Source organism: Camelina sativa, chromosome 5 (assembly GCF_000633955.1).
Source record: "Camelina sativa cultivar DH55 chromosome 5, Cs, whole genome shotgun sequence".
In the NCBI taxonomy this organism is placed as follows: Eukaryota; Viridiplantae; Streptophyta; class Magnoliopsida; order Brassicales; family Brassicaceae; genus Camelina; species Camelina sativa.
In genome coordinates, this window is record NC_025689.1 from 11,894,485 (window position 1) to 11,920,757 (window position 26,273).

At 35.7% G+C, this 26,273-nt stretch overlaps 2 protein-coding genes, 2 long non-coding RNA genes and 3 pseudogenes across 4 annotated transcripts; 5 read left to right on the top strand and 2 right to left on the bottom strand.

Moving 5' to 3' along the window:
- LOC104789168 lies at nt 7,858–8,883 on the top strand (annotated as a pseudogene).
- LOC104786604 lies at nt 9,617–10,877 on the top strand (annotated as a pseudogene).
- LOC104789169 lies at nt 11,549–14,343 on the bottom strand (annotated as a pseudogene).
- On the top strand, nt 15,334–17,058 carry LOC104789170. The gene has a single exon (XM_010514906.1). The coding sequence runs from the start codon at nt 15,334–15,336 to the stop codon at nt 17,056–17,058; it is 1,725 nt and encodes a 574-aa protein (XP_010513208.1).
- On the top strand, nt 19,482–20,541 carry LOC104786605. Its single transcript, XR_767551.2, has 3 exons — nt 19,482–19,628; nt 19,845–19,967; nt 20,053–20,541. It is a non-coding gene; the product is annotated as an uncharacterized LOC104786605 (long non-coding RNA).
- LOC104786606 (F-box/LRR-repeat protein At2g43260-like) lies at nt 21,797–23,222 on the top strand. Its single transcript, XM_010512044.2, has 2 exons — nt 21,797–22,233; nt 22,315–23,222. The coding sequence occupies exons 1-2, from the start codon at nt 22,086–22,088 to the stop codon at nt 23,121–23,123; spliced, it is 957 nt and encodes a 318-aa protein (XP_010510346.2). The 5' UTR covers nt 21,797–22,085; the 3' UTR covers nt 23,124–23,222.
- On the bottom strand, nt 23,080–25,399 carry LOC109133085. The gene is made up of 2 exons (XR_002038005.1): nt 24,704–25,399; nt 23,080–23,466 (listed from the first exon to the last, which is right to left on the bottom strand). It is a non-coding gene; the product is annotated as an uncharacterized LOC109133085 (long non-coding RNA).

Here is a 26,273-nt window from a genome sequence, read left to right on the forward strand (position 1 = left end):
ACCGTATCATTTTAACATGTATAATATATATATATATATATATATATATATATATATATATTTTAAGAACACACCAATCTTTCATCAAATTTTAATTTAAATTAGAAACAACATCATACTCCCTCAGTTCCATTTTATTAGTTTTTTTTAGCTAAAAGCCAAATGTTAAACCATGAATATTCCATTATTTTTACAGAAAATATATTATTAAACATTTATTCAGAAAAATAACCAATATAATAAAAGACTGAAGAATACAAATGCTCATAACGACCTAAATAAACATAAATGATGCATAGAAATATAGAAAAAAAAACTTATAAAATGGAACAAAAACAAAAAAAAAAACTAAAAATTCTTATGATTTGGAACAGCGAGTATATCATTTTAGCATGTATAGTAATCAAATAAATAAATAAAAATTTAACTAACAAATCAAATACATATACCGGGCTACTTCCCTAGTTATAATAAAAAGTTAAAAACGGATGAAAGAGAGAGAGTGAGTCTACAGCGCCACTTGTGAAAAAAAAAAAATTGAATAAAATTTAAGATTGGTTCAACTTTCAATTTTCTCATTTAAATTTAATTGAATAACAAAAATGGATCAAAATATTACTCCCTCTGTTTCAAAATGTAGTATTCTTTTGTTAAGAAACTCCAAATCATTTCGATGTATATTAGACCATCATCATCGCACAACTTATCAAAAGTGTCTAAATTAATATTTTAAACTAATTTTATTATTAATTTAATGTGGATGTCTAAAAAATGATATGTTCGTGTCTGGGGAAGACATTAATAAAAAAAGAAGGTGTCTAAAAATGTTCTCTTTCCTCTCTTTTCAAATATAAATTTATAAATAAGGTATTGTTAGATTTACTATTTTATAGATACTTCTTTCAAAAATGTTATTTTTTTTTGCCACTCTCATTTTTTGGCATTTTTTAATTTTTAATGATCATTTTATTCATTTTTAACAGTATTTAAATAAAAAAATAAAAAATTGTTAACAACTATTTGGCGTAAAAGATTATCTTTTTAAAAATGTACAATAAAAAAAATTATTTTTGACAAAAGGCATCTACAGAAATATGCCAAGAATAATTTTTCGAAATGTCCATTTTTTAAATTAATACAAGGTAGTTTTGCTGTAGAATATAACTTCAGAATTCGATCTACACAAATGATGACAAACAATTCGACACTAGTTAATTATGATATCGTTCTTTTCACATGAGTATTGTAGAAATAGGTTTTCTTCGCGTACTCACATATTTGAGCATTTCTAAGATGGTGAAAAAACAAAATTGCCATTTATCACCTAAGACAATTGATTGTCTCTCCTCTTGTCTCAACTTCTATTTTTCTTTTTGTTTCGAGTCAGCCAACGTAAAACATTAGATTCAATCATTTAATACACAACCCTTAATCTTATGTATATCTTCATTCCCTAGATATATTTGTTCTTAATTGTGGGTAATGTGGTGCATTCCACTTACAATTTCAAAGCAAGAGATAATTTTTACCTCCCAACAGTGAGAAAGGGTTGTTCAAATATTATCCGGAGACTGACCAAGTCTGTTGTATTGCTAAACACTTCATGTTCTATCTCCTTTCATTGAAAATATGATTTTTCTTCGGCGTCCGGATTCCGTTCGAAAAATATTGACACACCCAAAAGAATTCCAGTATTCAGATTCTTGAATATTATCAAATCAAATTGCTGATCTCAGCTACTATTATGCTTACCACGACTGTTTTGGCTCTTGTGATTTTTTGTTTTAATGTTTTGTAACTTTGTTTAGGTCTTATGTTAGTATATATTGTCATGCTTTTTTTTCTTATATTTTGAGATTTGGACTGATGCAATTCGATTGTTTCTAACAATCACAATGTTTTTTTTTTGTTTTTTTTTTGTTGTTGTTTAAAGATTGAATAACTGTATATTGTTTACTTCTCGTGTATTTGTAGTTGGACATTTTTCACTTGTTGTATATATTGTATTTTTCACAATTGAAATTAGATAAAGTAGGTTTTATATTACACGGCTTTGCATCCACAAAACACGTGTATTTTTTGTTCGTTCATTAATTATCATTTTGATATTTTAAAGTAGTTAATTTTGGTAAGTGAAAATACTAAAACCAAACAAAAAAACAATATTTATAACCTTCAATTATATTACTTACAATTAAAATATATAAAATAGTTACATTAAATAACAAAATAAATCTTTCTTCCGCGATGTACCCTGGATTAAAGTCTAATTATTAAATAATAACAAATGTTGTTAGGATCATGTCTCGTTTCATTTGATTTTATTTTTTAATGACTCTACTGATATAGAGTTTGTAGCTACATTGTAATATATGTTATTTTTGAAATTTGTAAGAAAGAAAGAAAACAACAATCTTAATTGTCCAAAAAGCTTGTGTTGTGTAAATCCTAAACTTACCAAAATTAATACTTTAAAATATCAAATATTAAAAAATTTACCATTAAATATAAAAGTATATATCTAATTAGAATTTAATATATTTAATCCACATTAAAAATCTAAAATTAAAATCGATATATTGAAAACATAAGTAATTGAAAAAAATTGTTCATTAAAATAAAATTTCCTAATTGGTTGTCCAAACAAAAAGAAAAGAATCTATAAAAGTGACATCACAAACAAGTGATATGATCGAACGAGCCAAACAGTCCGCTTGGACATAAAACGATCCAAAATTTGAAAATATAACTCTATATAATAAATCAACTATGAGTTTGTAATCTTTAAATGTATTAAAAATTTGTAATTTATTAATCAAATATATCGATAATAATATAGCTAAAATTAAATAGCATAAAATTAGTGTCAGCTTAATATGGACCCTTCCCTAGTTTATCAATTGACATTAGAAATAAGAATTTCATGTGAAGAAAAAAAGTTTGTTTTTCTTAAGTAAAGGAAATCATGTTAAAATTAGAGATATATACTAATGTTCAGTATTTCGGTGTTCGTTATTTTAAAATTAGTCTCTTTGTTAAGTAATATTATATATACAAATCTATTGACTTAAATAAATATATGAACCTGTAAAAAAATAAATTACAAAAAAAAATTGTATGTTAGGGAAGTTCATCTGAACTTAATCCAAAGTAATATAGGTAAAGGATGAAATTTGTGTATATTGAGGCATAGATTTCCTCTTTAGTAGTGGTAGTTTTTCTCTTGTACGAATCTAATTTAAGATTTATTTTTGTTTTTATTCATTTATTTTCAAAGCAGATAATAACACAAGGTAAAAATACCAAAATTTGTTTGTTGTAAAAGATGTAAAAAGGCAACATCAGCATTAAATTAAACGTATAATAAAAACCCAACCTCTTTCCTTTTTTTGTATTACTAAACTTACCACACCTTCCTTCTCCTTACCACACCATATTAAATCCTATTTTAGAATTGTAAAATCGTAATATAATCCCTTTGTATTTAACCGATATAAACCGGTTTAAGAGTAACCGATAGTCAGGTTTTCTTGTATATGAGTAAGGATGTAAAAAATTAGATAGAGAGAAACAAAATGATGTATACTGAAATCGAATTTTTGTTTTAACAAAAGTAAATGAAGATCCTTTATTATGTTCATTGTTATTCTTAGTAATTGTTTATTTTATTTTTACTTTTGTTGTTATTGCTGAATTAGTCCTAGATCATTGTCATTGTTAACCTTTTTTTTTTTTTTTTTTTGTCATTGTTAACCTTGTTAACCTTGTTTGATGTGGTTTTGGAACTTTAACTTTGAAAAAGGGCAACCCAAATTTGACATGACATGTGGTAGCGAACATATTTATAATTTTGTAATCAACGGGTTATCTTATATAAAAACACCAAACAAGGTTAACAAACCAAATTGGAGTAACACATAATATGAATATCCAATATATAATCTTGTCTGCCATGATTGAGGCTATTTCAAAAACTTTTCTGCTATCCTAGCAGGCCCGGACGTCCCATCCCATTATGGAGGCATGGTGAGGACAGTTTCAAACCGCATTTCTCTGCTTCGAAGACATGGAATCAAATTAGAAAAAGAAGCGTACGAGTCAACTGGAGTGGTGTGGTTTCCCCAAGGTATTACTCGATAATAATCCATTACTTGGCTAGCGATCAAGAACATGTTGTTCACCAAAAGAAGAACTCGAGACTGTTCAACGAGGCACTTTGGTTCATATTAGTTCTCTCCGTTATGGCGTACGTTATCCAACCACCTCGAACCTTGGAGATCTTCTCCAACTCTGATTCTCGAGCTCCTTCAATAATATATATACTAGAAGTCATCCCGTGCTACGCACTTACGTTGTTGTTCAACTTTAGTAATTTGAAGATTATTAGCTTTATTTGTTTGCTCAACAATGGTTATTTTTATGATTTTAAAAATATACTGATCATATTAATTTTTTTTTTGGATTCATGATTTGTTTGATGTTACTTGAGTATTCCTTTTATATATAGTATTAGAGTATTTCAATACATTGAGAAAATTTTAATTTTATAGCAGAGTGTTTATGGTTTTTTTTCCTTTTACATTATCAATACATATTATAGCATGTGCATTGGTCAGAAACCCGATGAGAAAACCCATTGAGTTTCTCATCATATAATATTATTTTTTTAATGTAGATAAATTTTTGAACCTTTTTCTAATATGATAATTTGTTAGAAATACTCTTTTTGAGATAGCCTTTCAAAAATACCAATTTTTGAACATTTTTATTTCTGCCCTCTTTTACACAGATTACAATATATTAAATTAATTTAAATTCTCTTTGTTTTTTAAGTCTGGGTTCTCTATTTTACATTTAGGATAGGGTAGTGTTTAGTATTTGGAGTTTAAAATTTAGAATTTAGTCATTTTATACATAAAAATATGTATTTTTGAAAATGAATAACATGAAAGAGTTTTATTGAAAATTGACATAGGAAAATATATATTTTTGAAAATTTGCTGTTTTATACTAAGATTCCTAAGAATATATGATACCAATATACAATTAACATATACTACTCAAAAGTATAGAAGTCAAATTAATCAGATAGTATAGAAAAATGCAACTCATATCTTACCATGAGATAAAAAGACATCATAAGCTTAACAACATGGTTTTTCAATCATATGATCATAACCTACAATTTTCCTTTTTTATAATAATTTAAAATACATTAGTTTCTTAAAGATGGAGACTAATAAGAAACTAAATGTACAATGGAGAGACTCATATCCTCCAATAAAAAAAAGTGTTAGCTTGTTTTACCACATTAATACTCAAAAAAAAAAAAAAAAATAGAGATTCGAAAATATAAGAAAGGAACAAAACTAAACATGTTCAACATATTAAATCATGATAGTTCATTTTTTCATGATGTAGTAATATTAACACAACCAACAAATACGACAACCTGAAGTAAAAATAAAATATGGTTCAAGACCGGACCCATAGGCGAAGCAAGTGAAGCCAAGGATTAAGGCATCATTTTTTTTGGACATATTTTAGACCAAAAGTTTTAGGTCTTTTATGTAGGGAAAAACATTTTAAGTTCTGTTATTAGTAGATTTTGTTTAAACTTCAAAAAAATGTAGAAGTTCAAGTTTTATATAAGAAAACAGTATATTATTTACGTAGATATATCCAATTTACGGATGAAATTTTATTAGGTGTATGTAAAAATGTATTTCATCTTTTGAATTGTTGGTGAATGGGCATTAGATTCATGTTAATTAAAGTTGTTGCTACTGAGATTTGAAGTAAAATTTAATTCAGGAAAAAAAATTAGAAACTCTATTAAAAAAGTTTCCAAAATCGAAAAGTTTTAAAACAATAATGAGTTATTAGGCAATATGATATTTATTTTCGTATAAATGTTTAAATGAACATGAAAACATTGAAAAGACAAAGAAAAATATGAGCAAACAAAATGAACTACAATATGGAAATAATAAAAATAAGTTTTTATATTACTATTTTTATAATTTTATTTACAATAATAAAAAGTGTTTTTTTAAAAAAATTGACGTATGACATCCAAAATTGCCGGACCGGCCCATGAAAAGTAGGAAAGACATACATAAACACTCTAGTGAATAAATAAATTTGTCATACATTTTCACATTTTTTTTCTTTGTAGTAATAATGTGAACAACAAACATGATAACCTCCAAAAAAATTTAAACAATTATTCAAGAATACTATTAAAATTTGGGAAGATATATATATATAAAATAATATAATTGTTCATAAGAACTTAATGACTGAAATTAAATAATAATGACTGAAAAATTGTGTAAAAAGGAGAGTAATTAGGGACTGAATTATAATTTTATGGAAAACATAATTAATTCTACTTTTATGGAAAAAGAATTGGTAAGATCTAGTGGGGAATAAATAGGTAAGCAATTATCAAATTACTTACGAAAAACATCTCACGAGTAGATTATATAAGATTAAAGACCCAAAACTAAGCAGGAATGAAAACCCAAAATTTAAAATTTGAGCCAAAAATTTATAAATCTAACATAAACATCACACAATCTAATATAATTTAGAATAATTTCTTCCCCATGAATCATACACAAGATTGAAACCCATATTTATCATTTCAGAATAAACTATTATCAATTTTTCCTAGGATGAAATCACAAACTGATAAATGGTGGGTTTAGATCAGAAGAGACCTTCAACAGTACACAATTGGTTCTTATTGAAGAAAGGAAAAAAGGAAATGTTGAGAGCTTTTTATTTTATTTTATGGGCCAGTAGTTACTTAGGTCCAAAATACAAATAAATTTTGTTAATTAAGTCCAAACAACAAATTAGACAGGTATTAGATAGATAACATGCCAAGTGGCATCTCCTTAGCAAAAGTTGGCATCTCCTTAACTACCGTGCCAATGATTCTAGAGGCTTGGAGCAAAATTTTGTAATGTAAAATTTTAGAAAACTTAACTAACAATATATCATCTAAAATTTGTGTTAAAATAAAAATTTATAGAGTTTTTGAATCAAATACTAAGAATTATAAAAGATGATAACAAAAAGATTAATGATAATGATGATAAAGTTCAAATTTGTAGTTAAAAACACTTAAACATTGAAATTAACTGTATAAATTTATAAAAAATATTTGTCAAATGTGGCCTAAAAAAATATGATCGAGGATGTGGCCTAGGGCTATTGCCCCATTTTTTATTATGTAAGCACGGCACTGAAGCCCTATGTAATATGCTTGGTGCGTCAAATTCTGTTAGTTGTCCGGTTTCTTCATACTTTGTGTATATAACATTTTTTTTTTATGATAAATTTAATAATTCAAAAAATGAATAAAAAGAAACTCAAATAGCAATGTCAAAACTTTTGGCCAATTTTTAAGATAAATTAGCCATTTGCGATCATGTTTCCGTACTATTCGACTCAAAGGAAGTTTATATATGGCCTATATTAGAATTATTGAATTTGTTTAATTTCCCAAATTTTTCTTACAAAAAAGTATAGTTAAGTTAATAGATAATACATTGCACGTTTTTAAAGATTTTGTATTTCTTTTTCGTTACACCGACCAACAAATTGTTGACCAATTTAGTTTCAAGTTCTTCTGTTTTTGACCATACTAATATCTTTAATTAGATCCCTGTTTTATTTTTTTATCTTTTGATTTTCAGTTTTAAGAAAAACAAACTTACAAAATAAGAGAAACATCATGGTTCAAAAACCAACTCAGTCCTACAGAGGTCAAACCTCATTCCCTTATAAATTAGTAACCAAACACATTTCAAATTCAACAAAGTAAAATCAACAAAATAATTCACAATGTCTACATCCAAAACTATAGTATTTGGTCTCTTCGTTGCAACACTCTCCCGTCTTGCAATGCGGCTGCAAATGCCACAAGGCAGCCGCTTTTTCCAGCGATTCTAATCTTCGGCGACTCAACCGTAGATACAGGCAATAACAACTATTATTTACGAGCCGTCTTCAAGGCTAAGCATCTCCCTTACGGTGTTGATCTCCTTGGCCATGAAGCTAGCGGAAGATTCTCTAACGGAAAACTAATCTCTGATGTCATTGCCTCCAAACTCAACATCAAAGAGTTTGTTCCTCCGTACGTTTCTACAACTGAACATCTCCGACCAAGACATTATCACTGGCGTCTGTTTTGCATCGGCCGGTGCGGGATACGATGACCGGACCTCGCTCTCGATTTAAGCGATCCCGGTCTCACAACAACCAAGCATGTTCAAGAATTACATTGCTCGCCTCAAAGGTATCGTAGGAGACAAGAAAGATCATTAACAACGCTTTAGTGGTCATAAGTGCAGGCCTAACGATTTCAACTTGAACTTTTCTGATATCCGTCTTGAGTATCCTACTATCTATGGTTACCAAGAGTTTGTCCTCAAGAGGCTTGACGGTTTTTTCCGGGTAAAAAAAATCTCATATATTTTCTTTCTATAGGTCTGAAACTAGTAGCTGATATTTCTTTCGTGTTGACTCTCAAATATTTACCTCTTGTGTGTGCAGGAGCTTTATAGTTTAGGTTGCCGTAATATTGTGGTTGGAGGGTTGCCGCCGATGGGATGTTTACCGATCCAAATGACCGCTAAAATGAGAAACATTTTGGGATTTTGTGTGGAACAAGAAAACAAAGACTCCGTTTTGTACAATCAGAAACTAGTAAAGAAACTGCCTGAGATCGAAGCGTCTCTACCGGGAAGCAAGTTCCTTTACGCCAACGTCTACGACCCTGTGATGGACATGATCCAAAACCCTAACATATATGGTATATACCACATTTCTTCCTTGCCACGCAAGTCATCTAAATTTCAAGCTTGCTAATTTATGCAATATATACTCATCGTCGTACAAATGAAAACAGGATTCAAGGANTGTCAAATGTGGCCTAAAAAAATATGATCGAGGATGTGGCCTAGGGCTATTGCCCCATTTTTTATTATGTAAGCACGGCACTGAAGCCCTATGTAATATGCTTGGTGCGTCAAATTCTGTTAGTTGTCCGGTTTCTTCATACTTTGTGTATATAACATTTTTTTTTTATGATAAATTTAATAATTCAAAAAATGAATAAAAAGAAACTCAAATAGCAATGTCAAAACTTTTGGCCAATTTTTAAGATAAATTAGCCATTTGCGATCATGTTTCCGTACTATTCGACTCAAAGGAAGTTTATATATGGCCTATATTAGAATTATTGAATTTGTTTAATTTCCCAAATTTTTCTTACAAAAAAGTATAGTTAAGTTAATAGATAATACATTGCACGTTTTTAAAGATTTTGTATTTCTTTTTCGTTACACCGACCAACAAATTGTTGACCAATTTAGTTTCAAGTTCTTCTGTTTTTGACCATACTAATATCTTTAATTAGATCCCTGTTTTATTTTTTTATCTTTTGATTTTCAGTTTTAAGAAAAACAAACTTACAAAATAAGAGAAACATCATGGTTCAAAAACCAACTCAGTCCTACAGAGGTCAAACCTCATTCCCTTATAAATTAGTAACCAAACACATTTCAAATTCAACAAAGTAAAATCAACAAAATAATTCACAATGTCTACATCCAAAACTATAGTATTTGGTCTCTTCGTTGCAACACTCTCCCGTCTTGCAATGCGGCTGCAAATGCCACAAGGCAGCCGCTTTTTCCAGCGATTCTAATCTTCGGCGACTCAACCGTAGATACAGGCAATAACAACTATTATTTACGAGCCGTCTTCAAGGCTAAGCATCTCCCTTACGGTGTTGATCTCCTTGGCCATGAAGCTAGCGGAAGATTCTCTAACGGAAAACTAATCTCTGATGTCATTGCCTCCAAACTCAACATCAAAGAGTTTGTTCCTCCGTACGTTTCTACAACTGAACATCTCCGACCAAGACATTATCACTGGCGTCTGTTTTGCATCGGCCGGTGCGGGATACGATGACCGGACCTCGCTCTCGATTTAAGCGATCCCGGTCTCACAACAACCAAGCATGTTCAAGAATTACATTGCTCGCCTCAAAGGTATCGTAGGAGACAAGAAAGATCATTAACAACGCTTTAGTGGTCATAAGTGCAGGCCTAACGATTTCAACTTGAACTTTTCTGATATCCGTCTTGAGTATCCTACTATCTATGGTTACCAAGAGTTTGTCCTCAAGAGGCTTGACGGTTTTTTCCGGGTAAAAAAAATCTCATATATTTTCTTTCTATAGGTCTGAAACTAGTAGCTGATATTTCTTTCGTGTTGACTCTCAAATATTTACCTCTTGTGTGTGCAGGAGCTTTATAGTTTAGGTTGCCGTAATATTGTGGTTGGAGGGTTGCCGCCGATGGGATGTTTACCGATCCAAATGACCGCTAAAATGAGAAACATTTTGGGATTTTGTGTGGAACAAGAAAACAAAGACTCCGTTTTGTACAATCAGAAACTAGTAAAGAAACTGCCTGAGATCGAAGCGTCTCTACCGGGAAGCAAGTTCCTTTACGCCAACGTCTACGACCCTGTGATGGACATGATCCAAAACCCTAACATATATGGTATATACCACATTTCTTCCTTGCCACGCAAGTCATCTAAATTTCAAGCTTGCTAATTTATGCAATATATACTCATCGTCGTACAAATGAAAACAGGATTCAAGGAAACGAAGAAAGGATTTTGCGGAACAGAATACATGGAAACGTCCTTCATGTGCAACCCCCTTACAAAAGACTTGTCCGAATCACTCTGATCACTTGTTTTGGGACTCAATTCATCCCTCGGAGGCTGCTTACTAATACCTTGGCAACTTTGTGGGAGCTCAGATAAGAGGGGGGATCAAGGCTTAAATCACTATAATATACGAAATAAATCAATTACAAAAATATATTAACTGTTGTCTTGGCAATGACCACAGTACACGTAGATGTGCTGCATCGTCAAAACGAAGAGTGTAACTAAGAGAAGCGTTACGAAGCAAAGTTCAAAAGAAAAGAAAAGCATTCAATGAACGATTACACGTCTTCATGTAACCCCATCATTTACTCATTGCTAATTGATTGTGATTTTGGTATCTTTATGATGCAAATTAACAAGACATATCTCTGACGCATGAGTGACATCAGATATGACGCCATAGGGACAAGGTCACTTCCTCCATTTTTAGGACAACCAAACTTAGCATTGGATACAAATCGTATGATTTACTTGTTTGTTGTGTGTTCGACTTCTCTAGCTTTAAAATAGTCTTTACCGTTTTATGGAATTGTTTCTTTCACTTTTATACACAACCTTGAGTAGTTTATTAATCAAGCCACTCAAAAAGGTGTACCCACTATTTGTATAAGAATTCTTGTTTACTTGTTCCAAATGAACCAACAATCTTAATTAGAGAGCTTGTGTTTGCTTTTACGATTTACAAAAGAAAAGAAGAAAAACTGAAAAATGTTCGAAAAGGTAAAATGCAAAAACAACATTTTACCATTGCATTGAAACAGAGAGACCTTAATGTGTGTGTGAATCAAGAACAATGTGAAGTGAAGAAACTTTATATGCTTCTCAAAAAAAAAAACTTTTATCAGATTCAATGTAAATGAAACATCAATCATATAACAAATTCTATCAAAGGTGCACAAAAAATAGATGTGATTAATGTTAAGACTCTCATACAGCTTGATGAACAGCTACTGAAACAGAACTAACCTCTTCATCACCATCTTCAGTCTTCTTCTTGGCCATCCATGGTTTTGCGGCTGTCCACTCTTCCCAACCTCTCCTTACATCTTTCAATTCCTCGTCTATCAAACCATCGTCTATCAAACCATCGTTTCTCAGAATCCAAAAAAATACTCAGTTGTGGAACCATCACTGCTCTGTAAAACTCCTCTATTTCCTTCTCCACTTCTTCTGATTCACCCGTTGCTTCCACCACCGGCCTCTCAGGCAGTATACGCACTTCGAAACTGTTTCCTCTCAGGATCAGTACTTCAGATGGAGCAAGAGGCAAAACGATTCTTGTGAACTTGTTCAGTGATAGTCTTATGATATCTCTAGGAAGCAGCTCTCTCTTCACTGCCACAGCTGTCCCAATCATCTTCCGTATCTAACGTCCAAACATATTACAAAATTAACAATGATACTATTCTAGTTACACTACTATAAGCAATCCATGTTTTTTTTATACAGTAGAACCTCTATAAGTTAATACTCAGGTAAATTAATAATCTCTATAAATTAATAAATTTCTCCGGTCCCAATTTGGGACTAATGTAATTTTGGACACTATTCGATAATATAATAAAATAATATTTTTTTTGAAACTCCTTTCTAAATATATGGTCCCATCAATAATATAAATTAATAATTATATAAAATTATCTAAATATATGTATATATCTATACATTAATTTTTATTCAAGTTTATTTATAATATTTTTACTCTATAAAAATCTTTGAGTGCTATCTTCAAAACATGATAATTGTTATTTTCATTGTAATTGCTTTTATAAAAATATTAGTTATAACGATTAAATCTTATTTTTAATATTTTTTTACCAAATTAGGAAAGTCTCTCTATAATTTAATAATTATTAATTTATCAGATAAATTAAAACCTCTATAAATTAATAAAATTTCATGGTCCTGACTTTATTAATTTATAGAGGTTTTATTGTATATAACATTACCTGATGTAACATGAATGATTCTCCCCATATGGAGATTTCTACAAAGCCAAATCCAAGTGAATTCTCCAGCTTTCCACTACTACACCGAAACACTTTTCTGAAATGAGCACCACTCAGCTTATCTGTCTCATCTGGCTCATACAACCATCTTGCACGACTGTTCACCTGAGAGTTATCAGAATCAGGAGGAACATGTTCACTAGATTCACCAATTACTTCTTTTTCTTCTTCTTCTTCTTCAAGTTCTCTGTGGTTCTCCTCTGTAAACTCTGTTTCTGATGCTTTGACTGATTTTGGTTGTCTTGGAGGGCGTCCGTTTCTTTGTTTCATAACTTGGTCAGATTTCCTTCTGTACCGTGACCGCTGTATATAGTTATGGAAAGGATACTCACCCTACACAATAAAAAAAAAAAAAAAAACAGTGCCAATGAAGCAAAAAATGTAACAAACTTGAAGTCTTTAATAACCAAAGAAACGATGCAAAGCTCTCACCTCGAATTCTTTTAAAATTTCGTTGAAGTCCGTAATGTGATAGTCAATCTCATCTGAAGTAAAGCTACTCTTGATCCCGATAACATCAACAGGAAGAAGGTACGAATATTTCCTAAGTTTACACTCTCTTCGGGGATCAAACCTCCTATGAAGACACAAAGCTTATAATTGTAAATGAGTCAAGCATGAGACTGCAACCCTATGATTTCAAAATCTTATTCAACTTTTCAAAAGCTAGAATCATATAGCACCAAGACCAGGACCATTATAGAAGGTTCTCTCACTCACCTATTTGATGGTAAAACACTGAAAACTCTGATATTCTTAGGAAGGTGTTTGCTAATGGATTTAGCAAGAACAGTGCCTTGAGGATCATCCTTCCACGCTGTCTCAGGGATCTCCATTTTCAACGATATTGATGTCGCCAAAGAATGAACCTAAAACGAAACGAAATCCAAAGGCATACATAGTGTATATATGTATAAGAAGACAATCATTAGCTATGGAAACAAAGCCAAAGAAAAGAAAAGCTTACTCCTTTATCAGTTCGACTACTTCTAGCCCAACCAATCTTATGAAGATCACCATAGTTACTATCTCTAATCCCACCTGCCTTATATATAGCAACTTCCAGTTCACTTTCAATAGCTACAAATTCAAAATATGCACTTGAGCTTAACTTAGCATACTAGTGAACACAAAAACATGATGATGATCTTTTTACCCAAAAAAACAAAAAAACATGATCTCTACAGAGATGTACAAGGTAAGATACCTACGAAATTTGAAGTTGCAGGAACTAGTAGAAGAATGAGGGTTTAGGGTTTAGACTATCTTTATCGGAGGTTTTTAGCGAAAGTTCTTAACTTGAATCTGATTTAAAAATAAATCAGAAATGGCAATAATACTAAGAAGAGCTTCTTAATTAAGGAGTTTAAGAATCTCTAAGAACCATCAACGTGGTCAAAAATGGTTGGGTGTATTTCTAATATAAAACAAAAAAAAATTGATTTTTCTTTTTCTTCTCTCTCGAAACTCTCGGTGAGGTGCGAGACTTGGTTGGATGAACAAGGAGACCAGCAAATTGGAACTTTTCCTTCACCAATTCGGAGATGGTTGATAGGCTAAGGATCCCCATTGCCTTCATGAAGAAGAGATGCGAACCAAAGGTAGAAGAACAAGACAAGGTTGGTCCAAGAAGCAAAGTGGCTGAAGGAAGATGGAGTGAAGTGTGGGAGAGACTCTTCCCCAAATAGAGTCTTTAGTAATGTTTTATCAATAAGTGAAGTGTTGTCGTTTTAAGTTACAAACCTTATGAGTTGTATTTAGGCTGTCCTGTTCTAGGGTTGCCGCATCTTATCAATCATTAAACAAATATTCACTCTCTCTCTTCTCTCTCTCACTCTCTGATTGTTGGTCACGTCGCCGATAATCTATCCGTTGAGTCACCGGCTTAACAAATTGGTGCTTTCGTTGAGAGCGTGCGATGGCTCCTCAGACAAACATGCCCGCCGTCGTCACGGATCCGAATATCCCTTCACTGGAACTCGAGGAAACCTCCCAATCTCCGTTGTCACCAGAGTCACTCACTCAGCGCTTGGAAAAACACGACAAGGTTCTGGTGTATCTGCAGGAAGCTGTGTCACAAATCTTGCGCAACCAGATCTACGGTACCACTGGCAGCGCTACACCACCTGGGTTTTCAACTCCATCCCCAAGTCCTCAGTTTCAAACCTCTCCGTCAACCACGTTGGCGTTGGAGAAGCCGAAGAGTACCGGGATCTTGACACCGCCGCCAGAGAACCCCATCCGACCCTCTGAGCTATAGATCCCTACTCCGTCCTTCGACCCGCGACAACAGTCCCCCAGATTCAGGCGAGTCGACCTTTCGACCTACGAAGGCGGTAACCCGGAAAACTGGATTTTTCGCGTGGAGAAGTGTTTTGCAACAAATCAAACCCTCGAGTCTGAGAAGCTCGAGCAAGCACTCTCTTGCTTGACTGGCCAAGCTGTCAATTGGTGGCTGTATTCTCACGACCGCTTACAAATCGTGACGTGGAAGGACTTTAAGGACCGGTTCAGAGAGCGGTTCAAACCTAGTCGGGGATGCTCTCCAGTAGACCATTTGATGAATCTAGCGCAGAAGGATACTGTTGATGAGTATCGTGCTCAGTTTGAGGAGTTGTCCATTGAACTTCCCCATGTTCCAGCCGATGTCTTGGAAGCAGCCTTTCTCAAGGGGTTGAAAAAGAGCCTGAGGGATCCGGTAGTCCGATCGAGACCTATAGATCTTATTGCGATGGTAGACATGGCTCGTTTAGTGGAGGCTCAGGAGTCAGAGAACGTGGGCTATCAGGCACGAAACTTTTCTCGTCCGGTGATAGGCAGTGCTTCCCAACAATATTCCACTACTCAACGGGGAAATGAGTGGAACCCTGGCAAGAAACCTTTTGATAACTCCAAGGAGATTCGAAAAACCAACACGGGGCAGGAGAACAAAGGGTTTAATCCTTGTAGACATTGTGGGGAGAGGTGGTCGCTGGGACACAAATGTAAGCCTCAGCATCTGAAATGTTTGGAAATGGATGAGGAAGAAGAAACTGAACATTTAGCCATGGAGGAACAAGAGCCCCAGGAGGCAGGGTGTGAAAACAAGGAGAAGCAGGAGGTTTACACCTTAACTCGGGGATCTATAGCTGGGATGACTTCGAAGAAGGCCATGAAAATGAAGGGACAGATACTTGGCAGAGAAGTCGTGGTGTTGATAGACTCGGGAGCTACCTGCAATTTCATTTCCAACCGGTTAGTCAAGAAAATGGGGTTGGCCATCACTAGTAACAGGGAGTTTGGAGTGATAGTTGGCGGAGACCAGATCCTTAAGGGGAGAGGTAAGTGTAATGGAGTGTTGTTGGACATACAAGGCATTGAGATCATGGAGGAATATTCAATCTTCGAGATAGGAGCCACCGATGTGATCTTGGGGTACGGTTGGTTGGAAACGCTGGGAGACACTCGCATCAACTGGCTCAATCGCACTTTAAGCTGGAAGATCGGTAGGTTGTGGGTAACACTGGTGGGTGATCCTGCTCTGTCTAAGGAAGAGGTTTCTCTCAAATCCATGGAACGGTTGATGCAACACAGTGGTGAAGCGTATCTGTTGGAGCAGACCACCCTATTCCAAAACAATGAGCCACCCTCCAAGAAACCCCACGCGCAGGAGATACAGTCAGTCGTGAGCAAATATGAAGGCGTTTTCGAGCCACCTTGTGGATTATCTCCTAAGCGCAACAGGGAACATGCCATTACATTACAAGCAGGCACCTCCCCGGTGAATGTGCGACCCTACAGGTACTCCTTTATCCAAAAGAATGAGATTGAGCATTTGGTGAAGGAGATGTTGGAAGCTCAGGTGATCAGACCTAGCATCAGCCCTTACTCGAGTCCAGTACTACTTGTTAAGAAGAAGGATGGAGGATGGCGTTTCTGTGTAGACTACCGAGCCCTGAACAAGGTAACTATCCCAGATCTTTACCCCATACCGGTGATAGAGGAGCTCCTCGATGAGTTGAGTGGGGCCACTGTGTTCTCCAAGATTGATCTGAAGTCAGGATACCATCAGATCAGATTGAAGGAAGAAGATGTGGAGAAAACAGCTTTTAAAACTCACCATGGGCATTATGAATTTCTAGTCATGCCTTTTGGCTTGACCAATGCACCGTCGACCTTCCAAAGTATTATGAATGACCTCTTCAGGCCTTATCTGCGAAGGTTTGTGTTGGTGTTCTTCGATGACATTCTGGTTTACAGCCCTGATGTCCAAACGCATAAGACGCATTTGGAAACGGTACTCTAACTGATGCAGAAGCATAAGTTTTTCGCTAACCGGAAGAAGTGTTCTTTTGGAGACAGCAAGGTATCATATCTAGGCCACATCATCTCGAAGCAGGGTGTAGCAGCTGATCCCGAAAAGATAGCAGCAATGTTGGAGTGGCCAGTGCCTAAGAACATCACGGAGCTGAGGGGTTTCCTAGGACTAACAGGCTACTACCGCAGGTTCGTAAGAAACTATGGACAGATTGAGAGACCATTAACTGAGCTGTTGAAGAAGAATGGGTTTTGTTGGTCTGGGGAAGCAATGACAGCGTTTCAAACTTTAAAAGAAATGGTTACCAGCTTACCAGTGTTGTGTCTGCCAGATTTTACTCAGGAATTTACTATCGAGACGGATGCTTCTGGAGTGGGAATTGGTGCGGTGCTATCACAGAACTGGAGACCGATAGCGTTCTTGAGTCAAGCCTTCTCGTCATCTGGACGCATTAAGTCAGTCTACGAACGAGAACTCCTGGCAATTGTTAAGGCAGTGTCTCGTTGGAAGCACTACCTCACGGGCAGAGAATTCATGATCAAAACTGATCAGAGGAGTCTGCGACATCTCTTGGACCAAAAGGCAGTATCCTCTGTTCAGCAAAGATGGGCCGCAAAGTTGTTGGGATTGACCTATCGTATTGAGTACAAGCCAGGAGTGGAGAATAGGGTGGCGGATGCTTTATCCCGTCGACCTCAGGAAGAAACCTTATTGCAGTTGTCACTCACTGCTCCTCTCACCTTCGACAAGGAAATACTTCAGACAGAAATCAAAGCAGATAAGGAGTATGGTTCTGTGCTGAGTGAAATGGAGGCAGGCCTGTCAAAGGAGGGGTTTCGACTGGAGCAAGGGTTACTGTACAAGGAAGGGAGGTTAGTTATTCCTGCAGGCTCTTCATTGATTCCCTCATTACTTGAACAGTTCCATTCGAGTATGACAGGTGGACACAAAGGTGCATTGAAAACTTTCAAAAGGTTGACTCAGGAGGTGTATTGGAGAGGAATGAGAAAAGATGTTGTCAAATACATCACCAAATGCCAAACCTGTCAGGAGAACAAATACAGTACTCTGTCCCCCGCGGGTCTTCTTGCTCCCCTTCCCATTCCCAAACAGGTATGGACTGACTTAAGTTTGGATTTTGTAGAAGGGCTCCCAAATTCTAAGGGGTTCAACTCTATCTTGGTGGTGGTGGATCGGCTCAGCAAGTACAGCCATTTCATCCCATTGAAGCACCCGTATACGGCTAAAACAGTAGCAGAAGCTTTCATATGGGAGGTGGTCAAGCTTCACGGGTTTCCAGAAACTCTGGTGTCGGACAGGGACAGGATCTTTTTGAGTAACTTCTGGACTGAGTTGTTTAAGTTGCAGGGAGCGGCCTTGCATCAGAGCACCGCATACCATCCTCAAACCGATGGGCAAACAGAGGTGGTTAACCGATGTTTGGAGACCTACTTGAGGTGTTTTGCAAGCCGCAGACCTTCCTGGTGGGCACAGTGGCTTCCATTGACAGAATACTGGTACAATTCGTCATATCATTCCTCAACTCAAACAACTCCTTTCTTAGCGGTTTATGGCAGAGAACCCCCACGCTTGCTGAGATACGGTGACACACCGACTGCGAATGCTCACGTGGACGAGCTGCTGAAGGATAGGGACAGCTTACTCGTTGAGTTAAGAGAGAACTTAGAAGTAGCACAAGCGAAGATGCAGAAGGGAGCCAACAAACATCTCCGAGATGTTGAGTTCTCAGTTGGGGAGTGGGTCTATTTGAAGCTGCGACCTTATAGGCAGAAGTCAGTAGTAGTAAGAAAGAATGAGAAGTTGGCTCAGAGGTATTTCGGACCTTATCAGATCAGTGAGCGGATTGGGAGAGTGGCTTATAAACTGGAACTCCCGAAACATAGCAACATACACCCGGTTTTCCATGTCGCACAGTTGAAAAGAGCAGTACCGGCAGATTATGTTGCTCAAGAACTACCTGCCATCCTCACCCCGACGTTTGAATGGGCGGTCGAGCCGGAGAAGTTTGTGGACATTCGCAGAGGGAGTCAGACTAATGAGACAGAAGTGTTGGTTCAGTGGAAAGGTCTACCTGCTGTGGAATCTACCTGGGAATCACTCTCAGACTTAATGGCCCAGTTTCCGGATTTCGACCTTGAGGACAAGGTCGCCTTATTACGCGGGAGTATTGATAGGCTAAGGATCCTCATTATCTTCATGAAGAAGAAGATGCGAACCAAAGGTAGAAGAACAAGACAAAGTTGGTCCAAGAAGCAAAGTGGCTGAAGGAAGATGGAGTGAAGTGTGGGAGACTCTTCCCCAAATAGAGTCTTTAGTAATGTTTTATCAATAAGTGAAGTGTTGTCGTTTTAAATTACAAACCTTATGAGTTGTATTTAGACTGTCCCGTTCTAGGGTTGCCGCATCTTATCAATCATTAAACAAATATTCACTCTCTCTCTTCTCTCTCTCACTCTCTGATTGTTGGTCACGTCGCCGATAATCTATCCGTTGAGTCACCGGCTTAACAATGGTCAAACACCAATCTCTTTCCCATGGTATGTTCGATCATACTTTTGTATCAATTTCTGTTTAGTTGAGGATTTAGAAATTAGTGTTCTTTGATTTGGGAAAATTAGGGTTCTTTGATTTTGCGAAAATTAAACCGTGGGTCATACTCTCGATTTCAATGATCCGTAGATTAGCTTTGTTCCTTTGATCAATCGAGTTCAAAGTTTTGATTTTTTTCTTTTTTTTTGATGACGATTCTGCAGTTGCTGTTGGTGATGCTGTAGTTACAGTTTCTAAAGCTTCTTAATCTAGTATTGTTGCTGTTGTGCTTGCTTCAAGTGTTTCTGATGAGTCTAAGCTTAGTTCTGCATCAGGTTTAGCTTCAGGTAACTTTAGTTAGTAACAAGAGAAGTTTGAGTCTTGTTTATTACGGTTTTGGAACTGATTTTGGGTGTTTACTTGTGTCTATAGGCATAGTGCTTGGTTTGTTTCAAGATAGTAGGTGTAAGTTTGAATCAAAGAAACCATCTTTGAAGTCTGTTGAGGTAAGGCAGAGGAGGTAAGGCATGATCATATCACGAAGAACAACAGCACACCTGCACATTGTCAAGAATTGTTAGAACACAGACTGTGACGAGATAACTACACGATTCAAAAGAACGACCATGTAATTACCTATAGGCAGTCGACACTTGTAAGGGAGAAGCATTGGCATAGCCACCCACTGTTATGGGAACAGAAAACTCTGCTTCAAACACGGGCAGGACACCCAGTTTTCCCGGGAAAACAAACTGCTCTTTAGTAAACACGGGAAGGACACCCAGTCCTTCAACAAGTATTGGGTTTGTATTTTCACTTCCATATGTCCTTCTATGTGTTTTCTTTGAGTATGATTATTGTGTGATATGTTCGTGAAGGACTTTGAGTTTTAGTCTTATTTATTCTCAGTTCTTTTAACCATTTAGCAAGGGCTTTAGGCGCCCAATTATTTTAACCATTTAAGGGGCATCAATTTTGAAAAAGCTTCGGTGGTACAGTGGTTTGGTACCCCTTTACTCTCCTTCAGCAACACGAGATCGAACCTCAGGAGTAGCATTTTTTTCCCAAGTGTATGTTAATGGGCAAAAGAATTATCACTGTCATGAACGAAGAACGAAGTCACAAACTTTGTTCAGAAGAATGCTTTTCCTCATCTCCATATGAATTTGATAAGCACATAGTCTATTTGAGGCATAAGAGAATGAGGAGGCACGTGAGAAGCTTGCTTGAAGATGAAGAAGATATTTTGAGTATCTGCAACAAACTCTTTCTTAGTATAAATACAAAAATACTCACTCTCGTTGTTTAGAGAGTTTTATGTTGATTGATGTAGAAGCTTCTCCTGCGTGAGAATGGTGGATGGTGAGCTAACAAAGATGATGTGTTAGCCATCTCCTTGGGTTTGTACATTGATCGGCGATAAGTAATAAGAGTTTGCGTACTCTGTTCTTATCATAATTAGCCAATGGATTAAACTTTAATGTTAATGCATATGGATCTTGAAAGCAAAATCAACAGAATCTTTGTTTTTGTTTTAATACTGGCCGGAGGATATTTAGGTAACTTCTTGAGATTTATAGGCCACGATTGTGGTCCTGATGTCTTTAGGGTTGAGACGGTTGTTGGATTATGTATTTTTGTAATGACTGTTTAGAAAAACAGAGCACTTTGTGATCACCAGTGTTATGCACTTATGCTTCCAGTGCAGGTATATAGCTTAGCTTGTATATGTTTGTTTCGATCAGCTCTTTTGTTTGGAGACTTATCCTTCCATTTTGCCATGGAAGCTCGAGTATTGAAAGGTTCACGGATTATCACTTCTCAGATATGACGCCTTAGGGACAAGGTCACTTTCTCCATTTTTAGGATAACCAATTTAGCATTGGATACGTATTGTATGATTTGATTTACTTGGTGTGTTGTGTGTTCGACTTCTTTAGCTTTAAAATAGCTTTTACCGTTTTATGGAATTGTTTCTTTCACTTGTATACTCTTCTAGAGTCTTGAGAGAGAACAAAATAACTCAGTACCTTTTGTTAGGGCCGTATTTGGAGCTCCTTGATTCGGGTCTGGCCCAAGTTCAAATATATACAGAACTTGTGGATTTCGGGCCAGGCCTGACATGCCGCCAGTGTATATAATATATATACTGTATTGATAAGAGAGAGAAAGACATGAGGGTGGAGGAAGAAGAAGAAAAACCTAATCCGACGAGGGACCTAGTTCCAGATCTAATAGAAGAGATCTTGGTAGGACTACCCTTGAGATCCATCCTCAGATTCAAAATCGTCTCAACCCAATGGAGATCAATACTGGAGTCGAGGAGTTTCGCAAGGAGGAGGAGGCGTAGGAATAAGATTCACATCCTAGAGGTCAGAGACAACCGGACCGAGTCACAGTTCAAAGGAGACGAAGAGGTCGAGATAGTCTATTTACAATGTGAAGCCGCCGCCACAAGACCTTCGATGACGTGTGATGGTCTGGTTTGCATCCCCGAACCAGGCTGGATCAACGTTTTGAACCCTTGCATGGGAGAACTCCTTAGATTCCCATCGGGGCCAAATCCAGTAGATACCAGTCGCTACGATCACTATGATCGGCCAGTTCGTGGAGGTATTTTTATATATAATGTTTTTTCCGGATAATTAATTAAACAAATATTCATTAATGGGTCTGAAAAAATCGAAATCGCAGAATTTAGGTTGGATTTTTTGGATTTTTTCCCGGGATATTGGTCGATGGGGTTTGGTAAGGATGAAGTTAGTGGAAGCTATAAAATAGTGAGAATGTTCTTTGATACCGACCAAACTGAAATTCTTGATATTAACATTGGTGAATGGCGGAAACTCCCAAGTCCTCCTTACCCTGTGGAAGCCTTTAAACATTCGGCCTTTGTGAATGGGTCCATCTACTGGTACCAATTAATTGATGGTTACAAGATACTCGCTTTGGACCTTCACACTGAACAGTTCCGTGATGTCCCAAGACCGCTCATGTGTCCTTTAGCTGCCCCTCTAGTCAACCTTGATGATCGTCTAGCCCTGACCACCATTTATATTGCAGATTCATATGAGAATGCAGAGATATGGATCATGGATACAAAAGAAGAAACATGGACCAAAATTTACTCAATACGTATATTGCCTATATATCGTTACCCCCGCCCCACGTGTTGGATGTATTGCATTCCACTTACAATTTCGAAGCAAGGGAATTTTTACTTCTACGACATCGAGAAGAGGTTGTTCAAATATTATCCGAAGATTGACCAAGTCTGTTGTATCAATAAACACGTTCGTGTTTTATCTCCTTTTGTTGAAAATATGATCCCACTCCAAGGTCCAAAAATCATGACATACCCACCCGGATTTCAGTATTCAGAATCTAGGATATCCAAAATTTTTAGACAAATCAAATTGCCTACTACTTTGTTGCTTACCACCACTGTTGTGGCTCTTGTAATTTTTCGTTTTTCTTCTGCTTCGTCTAGGTCTTTATGTTAGGATATATATTGTGATTCTTTGTGTTTCCTCTTTTCTTTTAATAACTGGATTGATGCCAACTACGATTGTTTTCTTAAAAACAAACGCTGCTTTTATTTTTTTTGCTTTACAGATTGAATTTATAGTGTTCACTTGTGTATATTTTTTAATTTGTAGGTAGGTGCAACAGTTTCGACTCTGAATCAGGGTTTAGGATATTTCAGGTAAAGGTGATGGGAGCCTTAGACGACCTCTTCTGATTTGGTGGCCCAATGTTGAGCTTTGGAAACTAGAGAGCATGGTACACGTACAAAGATTACAGATAAGCGGTGGTAGTTTCAGAGAAAATAAAATCTTGCATAACCTCACGAAAAACATGTTGCACCTCACGAAGTACATATATTACAGACAGCTGATTACAGATAAGCGGTGGCTTCCAAATCTTTAAGAAATAGGTGTAGCTCACAATCAAGAAAAACATGTAAATTAAATCCAATTGGTGTTTGAAACTTGAAAGACCAGAGTAAACTTCTAATACAGAACGGTAGAAGATAAATTCGACTTTGGACTCGTTCAAAACAGCTATATTTACCAAAAGGCTCAAAAATCACAATCAACAAAAGAAGACCAGAGCCTACAACACCTTCCTGTGAATAAATTTTTTTCTGAGTACATCAATACATATGACACAAAGTGGCAGTTTTCTTACAAGATGAAAACATAATAGTACACTTTACACCAACACACATTACGACACACAAATGGATGGTTTCTCATCACACTGTACCTATGGATGTATATTGCAAACCCTCAGATTTTTCAACAATGACCAGCTTGGACTGCAATGCACCTGTTGTTTGTTTGACTTGCTCGATCTTAGCAACAACCCAAACGTTGATGAGCTTGCCTCTCTCATAACTGAACAACTTCCTCAAAGCAGCCTTTCCTTGCGAAAATATGGACAAGATATCCTTAGTAGCTAGCTGTTCTCTGTCAGTGAGAACGTGGAGTAGGGTAAGAAAAAATCGCCAAAAGCCTTCTGATTTAACAAAGGAGAAGGGGCGGACGCACGTTGACCGTGGGTGTGGCACGTGCCCCACTCTATTTTTTGCTTTTCCTTGAATAAATAGTATAATATTTATTTATATACCCCCTAATTTTTGCTTTTCCTTGAATAAATAGTATAATATTTATTTATATACCCCCTAATTTAATTATTAGTCTTACTAGTGCCCCATACTAAATATTTGTTTGCATCCGCCCCTCAGCTCATTAAGCGTCATCATCTCGTTGACTGATCTTCTGAACAACTCTTGATCATATATCATAGTAGTATAGTCACCTTTTGTTTTAATAAAAACAAATGCATGTCGGCCAAACAAGTTAATTTGGGTTTGCGAAGCCCAACCTAGTACCAAGAGCCTGTACAAAATAAACAAACATGGTTGCAAAACCTAAATGTAAAACTAATAATAGCCCAAATGACTTAAATCCACTGTAAAATATTTTTCATTATTCTACTTTTAAAAACTATATGATCTAAAAGTTATGTATCTTGTTAAAATATATATATATATATATATATATATATANTGCATAACCTCACGAAAAACATGTTGCACCTCACGAAGTACATATATTACAGACAGCTGATTACAGATAAGCGGTGGCTTCCAAATCTTTAAGAAATAGGTGTAGCTCACAATCAAGAAAAACATGTAAATTAAATCCAATTGGTGTTTGAAACTTGAAAGACCAGAGTAAACTTCTAATACAGAACGGTAGAAGATAAATTCGACTTTGGACTCGTTCAAAACAGCTATATTTACCAAAAGGCTCAAAAATCACAATCAACAAAAGAAGACCAGAGCCTACAACACCTTCCTGTGAATAAATTTTTTTCTGAGTACATCAATACATATGACACAAAGTGGCAGTTTTCTTACAAGATGAAAACATAATAGTACACTTTACACCAACACACATTACGACACACAAATGGATGGTTTCTCATCACACTGTACCTATGGATGTATATTGCAAACCCTCAGATTTTTCAACAATGACCAGCTTGGACTGCAATGCACCTGTTGTTTGTTTGACTTGCTCGATCTTAGCAACAACCCAAACGTTGATGAGCTTGCCTCTCTCATAACTGAACAACTTCCTCAAAGCAGCCTTTCCTTGCGAAAATATGGACAAGATATCCTTAGTAGCTAGCTGTTCTCTGTCAGTGAGAACGTGGAGTAGGGTAAGAAAAAATCGCCAAAAGCCTTCTGATTTAACAAAGGAGAAGGGGCGGACGCACGTTGACCGTGGGTGTGGCACGTGCCCCACTCTATTTTTTGCTTTTCCTTGAATAAATAGTATAATATTTATTTATATACCCCCTAATTTTTGCTTTTCCTTGAATAAATAGTATAATATTTATTTATATACCCCCTAATTTAATTATTAGTCTTACTAGTGCCCCATACTAAATATTTGTTTGCATCCGCCCCTCAGCTCATTAAGCGTCATCATCTCGTTGACTGATCTTCTGAACAACTCTTGATCATATATCATAGTAGTATAGTCACCTTTTGTTTTAATAAAAACAAATGCATGTCGGCCAAACAAGTTAATTTGGGTTTGCGAAGCCCAACCTAGTACCAAGAGCCTGTACAAAATAAACAAACATGGTTGCAAAACCTAAATGTAAAACTAATAATAGCCCAAATGACTTAAATCCACTGTAAAATATTTTTCATTATTCTACTTTTAAAAACTATATGATCTAAAAGTTATGTATCTTGTTAAAATATATATATATATATATATATATATATATAATATCCTTGTAATACTATTTAGAATGAGTTTGTCCAGCCAAAAAAATTGTGGATTAGGCTATACAATTATTTTTGCTATTTTTATCAGTCGTTAATTATTTTTTTTTCGCTATAATGTATATCCTTTTATTTTCTAATTGGAACCCTGATCCTAGATCAGTGAAAAAAAAAAATCTGACGGACAGTAACATCTCCTAATCCAATGTGAAATAGAAAATGCATAATTTCATATCGTAAAATTATATTGAAGTCCATTGAAAAAAAAGGGGCTTAAAATAGATCCAACGGACAAGATCCAACGGACAAGATCTTTTATCACTCTGTGAAGTGACGGTAGATT

What these genes read in the sequence shown, in the direction of transcription:
- LOC104786606 (XM_010512044.2), top strand. Translation starts at nt 22,086, where the DNA reads ATGACGTGTGATGGTCTGGTTTGCATCCCCGAACCAGGCTGGATCAAC. An exon ending in TGATCGGCCAGTTCGTGGAG is followed by an intron (nt 22,234 to 22,314) that starts GTATTTTTATAT and finishes TCGAAATCGCAG; the next exon opens with AATTTAGGTTGGATTTTTTG.
- LOC104789170 (XM_010514906.1), top strand. Translation starts at nt 15,334, where the DNA reads ATGAATCTAGCGCAGAAGGATACTGTTGATGAGTATCGTGCTCAGTTT.